This window comes from Poeciliopsis prolifica, unplaced genomic scaffold, assembly GCF_027474105.1.
Source record: "Poeciliopsis prolifica strain line A6 unplaced genomic scaffold, Auburn_PproV2 SCAFFOLD011, whole genome shotgun sequence".
In the NCBI taxonomy this organism is placed as follows: domain Eukaryota; kingdom Metazoa; phylum Chordata; class Actinopteri; order Cyprinodontiformes; family Poeciliidae; genus Poeciliopsis; species Poeciliopsis prolifica.
In genome coordinates this window covers 7,465,421-7,471,819 of record NW_026562386.1, presented here as the reverse complement: position 1 = coordinate 7,471,819, position 6,399 = coordinate 7,465,421, and the positions used below count along the sequence as shown (strand labels likewise).

At 37.7% G+C, this 6,399-nt stretch overlaps 1 protein-coding gene across 1 annotated transcript; it reads right to left on the bottom strand.

Moving 5' to 3' along the window:
• Positions 1 to 3,318: 3,318 nt before the first annotated feature.
• Positions 3,319 to 5,390, bottom strand: si:dkey-148a17.6 (uncharacterized protein LOC108190685 homolog). The gene has a single exon (XM_055036625.1). The coding sequence runs from the start codon at positions 5,347 to 5,349 to the stop codon at positions 4,291 to 4,293; it is 1,059 nt and encodes a 352-aa protein (XP_054892600.1). The 5' UTR covers positions 5,350 to 5,390; the 3' UTR covers positions 3,319 to 4,290.
• Between the last annotated feature and the right edge of the window lie 1,009 nt (positions 5,391 to 6,399).

Below are 6,399 nucleotides of genomic sequence, written 5' to 3'. Positions count from 1 at the left end.
CAGTATTTTATCCCTCACGGGCTCAAATTACTTGCAAAGACTAGCTAAGTAGCACTGAGCTGTTGCAAATCTGCAACATCTGCCTGGGGAGGGTTAAGGTTTGATCATTTGTAATTTAATCTCCAAACTATAACAATCTGAGTGACCTAAAAGGTTCCAGTTAGCTTCAATTCAATTCAATTCAATTCAATTCAGTTCAATTCAATGCACTGGAGAAATCAAGGAACATGATCCTCACAGTGCTACCTGCTTTGTCCAGATTACAGTGGGATTATTGAAGCAGGTGTATGATGGCATCATCAACTCCAACTCCACAGCAATAAGCAAGGGAGGTCTTGACATGTGCTTGTCTGCTTATTCATGTGGGTCAACATGAATATCTCCAGGACCTTCATGAAGTGGGATATCAGGGAAACAGGTCTATAGTCATTGATGATGGGAGAGATTTCTTCTGTACTGGAACCAGGCAGGATGTTTTCCATAACAGTGGAACCTTCTCTTGGGTCAGGCTGGGGTTGAAGAGATGTTGCAGAATCTCAACCCCAAGGCAGCAATCTGGAACTGCTGCCTCGTTATGGTTCAGTCTCTCCAGCTGCCTCTTCACCTGATTTCTAGATTCAGAAAAGTGGGAAGGAGAGAAAAAGGAAGTAGCACCATCTGCTGATTTGGTTGAGGACAAACCATCTGCTGATTTGGTTGAGGACAAACTTGTGAAAGCAGGAGAGTCTGTGACTAAGGTGGAAGAAACAACATCTGAAGTTTGACAGGGTCAGAGGAAGGTGGGATGTCTGTATGGCTGGGGACAGGAGAGGATGATGATGATGATGAGCTTATTCCTGAGCTGAACCTATTGAAAAATGTGTTCAGTTCATATTCATGTTCAGCTCTCAGTGTTGTTGTTTCTCATATTGTCTATGTTCTTTTCCTTTATCTTAATTAAACCCAAAGTCTCAGGAGTGATTTTCTTCTTGCTGTGAGCCTGCTCTTAAAGACAGCAAAAGATGCAGATACATTTAATTAATTATTTATTTAAAAAGGTAATTAGGTGATTTTCATATGACATTCAAAATAGGTTGATGGTCCAAAACAATTACAGTAAAAGTCACAAAGAAGAAAAGAAAAAAAAAAACAGAACAAATCTGAAAGAAGAGAAATATGTTTTCACTCTATTGTACTGTAGGCTGTCACCAAGAAAAACAACCCAGGATCAATTTTTCTTTGACAGTTTCATTCTAAATATTTATTTAGTCATAACAAAATCCACTATCTCAAAAATAAGCTTTTGTACACACAGATTTAAGTGAGATAGAATCCCTTGCAACTTGAACCACAGTGTTTGCAAATATCGTATTGTCAGCTTAGTCACAGCTGGATAATATCTTTATTCAGAATGAATGAATGAAGCATTTCAAAATAACATATCGTGTAAGAAATTTTCTGTTTCCAAAATGGGGTAATACATTTATTGATATGTCACAAAAGTTGTAAAACAGTAGCAAACTGCTAACATTGTTGAGTTTTATTTGCTTTTAAACTACTTATCAGCAATTTGGTTCCATGTAGGCAATTCTTTTGCACTGTGAAAACACAGTACAAACTATGTAACACAAAATAGTGGCACATTTAGAATTTCACATTATATTCTTCAGCAACAACCACAAGTTCTTCTCAACATTTCTAAGAACATATAATAAGAAGTTATATTGCTTTGACTGCGTCTCAATTAAATCGAGGGCACAGCCATGTGGTAGTATAGAGAAGTGCAACTCAATGTTATTGTCACGCTTACATTTGGTGTCACTACAACAGGAAACATTCACTTCTCAGTCCAGTTTTTCCATAGGAGGAGTACTACCCCCAAAAACACTTTTATTTGAAAATTTATGAGTCTTCAGTTGTGTGTGAGAGACGAAACAAAGTTTTTGTCCTAAACGGCCCCTCATATTAAAGATATCATTTGCATTCTGATTGTCATAAAGGGACTCTCATAATAACACTCCCATCTCCCAAACATGTTTTCTATGTTTTTTTTTCCTTAATCTAATTTAAATCCCTGGTTTCAGAAGTGACTCTTTGTGTGTCATCCTGTGTGTAAACACTCATCATTTGTAGCCAAACTTGTCTGATACCCTAAGGCACACATAGGCTCTGAAAATCAATTCCCATGTTAGATACTATTTGATGTCATGCAGTCACAAAGTGAGCAAGCTCAAACCCTGATTGTTGTATAAAGTGACAAGAGTGGTTCAGTGGGTGTAACTGACAAAAATGATCAGACCAAGTATTAGCGCTATGGTGAAAATCCCTAGTAAAGGTTTAAGCTAGTCTATATCATATATATATGTCTTTATCCTGATATATGACTTGTAACTTTCTATTTTAAGAAAACACAGCTCTTTTCAAGCTCAGACACATTCTCCGTCAGATAGAGAACTGGGCTTTGACTTGGCCACTCCAGAACATCTACCTAATTGTCTTCCTACCTTTTCTGTGTAGCTTTAGTCTGGATTCTTCAGGTCACTGATTTGCTGAAAACTAAATGTTCTCTGTTTCTATAGTTCTCTGGCAGATTGAGTCTAATTGTCCCCCAGGATTTTGCTATAATCAGTTGCATCCATTTTACCTTCAACCTGGTCTTCTATCAAGAAGCATTCCCACGCCATGATGCTGCCACCACCAGGGTTTACTGTGGGGATAGCATGTTTGAGGTGATGTGTAGTGTTTGGTGTGTGCCCCTTGTCTGATGGTTAAAGAACCCCATTTCAAAGTTTCTTCTTCCACCTGAGCACGTAGTCTCACATATGCCATAAGAATTTTTTTGTATCCATCTCCTGACTTATGTTTTTTCTCTGATTTGCTTTGAGTGTCCTTTTGTCTTCATGTTGTAATGGCAGCCAGGAAGCTCAGGTGTTTTTAAACTATAATCAGTTGAAACACACTCACTGCTCTCAGGTGATCTCCATTAAAGTCACCGATTGGCTGAACCTTTGTTGATTTAGGTCAGTCATTTCAAAGAAGGTGAATATTTATTGAGTCATTTATTCGGGTGTTATCATGTGTCTTGATTTAATTGCTATTATTTTGATAAGTTCAGTTTTTATTTTGACTTTCAATGTATTATTTTAATTTCCTTTGTCAAAAAAGAAAAGTTTTGTTAACAATGATTGATTAGTAGAAGCACTGAAAAGAGTCAGCCATTCAAGGGGGTTTAAAACTTTTTATAGGCACTGTATAACTTAGCAAACTATAATGACAAATTAAAAAGACAGTGTTAAACTTTAACACTAAGATTTATTCATTTATGGTAAAAAAAAATTATTTAAAAGATACAGCATGTGTTCCTTGCATTTCTGACATCAGACCAAAATGCTTTGTAAAGCAGAAACGTGATTATAAATAGCTGAAAATATAAGTGCAAAGAAGTGATTGTATTTCTTTGTCCAAAGTTCATTTTTGGGTTTTGTAAGCTGAGGACCAACTTTAGGTCACTATTCCTCTTTTCGCATGTCAACAAAGGAAACATGCACTTTTTCATTTAGCAATCTTTTCAGTGAGGGGAAGTGACTGCATTGTGGGATACAAGAACAAAATTTTAACTTTTTCGCAAAAGGAAACAAACAAACAAGAAAAGAAACTCGTTCATGAAAGTAGTGTGATATGAAATACAAAAAAAGCTAAATGAATTAAAAATACTTTGAAAACTAGCTAATTATATTTTTAAAGACAGGTAAAGTGTGAAGAGCACAGCAAATAAAAAGTGTCAAACCAAAATGTGAGAACAGACACAGTCTATAAAACTAATTGATAGTTAGTGCTGTATGAATCTATAGACTTATCTCGAAAGTGACAACCAAAATTTTTTTTCCACAGCATGCAGTAACAGCATGCAACCACATCGGAATTTGCGTCAACAGCAACCACAAGATTACTAACTTTAAAAAATCCCTGAGCATTAGCCAATCTTGTTCCCAAAGTGAAGTACCATTTTATTTCAATTTAATCAAAATGAAACAACAGAAAACACCTCATTTAAAAAAACGTTTTAATTCATTTTCGTTCATTTATAAATGCATTGCTTTTTATGATAAAAAGATATTTGCACAAGGGATACAGCATACATAATACTTAAAGTTTCGTAAATAAATTAACAGTAGAAAGAAATGTGAATGCACTGGATAGATCAGCAGAGACATATTGTTTATATGTTGTTTTTTACCTGTTGAGGATTCGTTTAATGCAAAAACACCTCACAAGTTTCATTCTCAGGAAAATGATGATTTACACACAACTTCAGTACATATCAATGTTGCCTTTTGACTCAGTCACAAGCTCAGAGCTGTTCGTCTGATTGCTTTGTCTCCTCGACACAAAGGATATCTCCCTGTTCCCCTCACCCGGCGAGGTGCTGGAGATGTGGCGGAAGAGTTTCTGGATGCCGGTGTCATGCAGCGACTCCCTGAAGGAGCGGGCCGCAAACATGTACAAGACAGGGTTAATGCTGCTGCTGATGAAGACCATTGCTCCCGCTACAAAGGCCATGGTTTGTCTCGCAGATTCCAGTTTAAGGGCTGTACTACTCTTTGAGTCATTAATGGCCAGAATAACCATGGAGATGATGTTTCCTATATGATGCGGGGTCCAGCAAATGGCAAACGCAACCACGATGCTTGCAATCAAGACAGTGGACTTGCGTTTGGACCTGAAGTTCATCTGAGTTATACGACTGCACAGGCACCCATAACAGACCACAAGAATGGAGAAGGGCAGCATGTATCCCACCACCGTTTCCAGCAACAAACAAACCAACTCTTGGGTGTCAGAAGTATATTCGCGATACAGGCAGTGTGTCTTACCATCTTCCTCCCCGGTAACTTGAGTTGGAATTATAGGTATGCTGAACAGGAACCCAGCTGACCATAGGGCAAGGAGGACTTTATTCAAGGCTTGCTTCTTCTTCCAAACAACAGAGACGAAGGGATAACGCACGGCGACGAAACGCTCCACACTCATGAGCGTGATGAGGAAAACACTGCTGTACATGCAGGCGTTGATCACGAACACCATGGCTTTGCAGCATATCACCCCGAAGACCCAGGACTGGGCGAGGGAGTAGATCCAGAGAGGGAGCGTAATGAGGACCACCAGATCTGCCGCCGCTAGGTGCAAGATGAGAACCACCGTGTGTGAGCGCTTCTTCACATGCTTCAGGATGGTCCAGATCACAAGCAGGTTTCCAGGAGCACCAACCACGAAGGACAGACCCAGGATCACGCACGCCACCACTGTTCCACCATCAAATTCCTCAATGGCCATTTCCTCCAACGGAGACTGTGCATGTGAGCTGTTCATTCTGCCAAAGTATATGTGCTGACTGTGGTGTCTGGGTGCAAACAAACCTAAAGTTTTCACTTCCTCTTTGTGGAAGGAACAAGGTTTACTGACATGGCTTTTTAAGACACAGAATGTGACTCACACATGTGTCATCAAAATCATGGTAAAAGTTAGAGGATAAATCATTAGGAAATCACACATTTAACAGAAATGACTTAATGCTTTCTACACAAGTCGCTGCATAGCTTCACTAAATGGAAAGGCAGATGAAAACCTTAAAGCTGTTTAACTTTTCTTTTTTTTTAAAGAAAATTCAGTGAAACTTATATATGCATTATTGGGAAGGTATTTGCTCCCTTGCTGATTTATTTTGATATTGCTAGGTTACCCCAACTAAATCTTTTCAGATCTTCAAAGACATGTTTGTATCAAATAAAAATAATCTGAATAAATGCAAAAAGCAGTTTTCAAAGTTTATTAATTTGTCTAATGTGTTAAAGGAGAAATGCTAAAGAATTTGACTACATCTGTAACATATGACCCTCTTAGTGGCACAAAATAACATGAAGTATTTGTTGTTACTACAGGCAACTCTTCACAGATTGCTATGGAGGAGTGTTGGCCTACTTGTTCTGCCTGGAGAAATTTTAGTCATCTGCACGCTTTTTATTTTCTGTTTTTGTTCCTAATGGCTCTCATTAAATATCTATTTAAAGGGGTGACAAGGTGATTTTTGGTTGACATTGAAAATAGTTTGGTGTTCCAAAACCATTATAGTAAATGCTCCAAAAAAACAACAACAACAAAAAAAAACAAAAGAAAAATAAAAAAGAAAACACACACACAAATAAATAAATACAAAAATTGAAAAATTCTGAAAGAAGAGAAATACATCTTCATTCTCTTGTGTTGTAGGTTGTGTGTCAGTTTTTCTATTTCTGCTGCAGTTTTATTATGAATTTTTTTTAGTCATAACTAATATCTTAAAAATAATCTTTCAAATGCATCTGCTTCTGCTGAAATCATGAAGGGTGTAAGCAAGGTTGCAACTCAAACCACAGTGTTCGC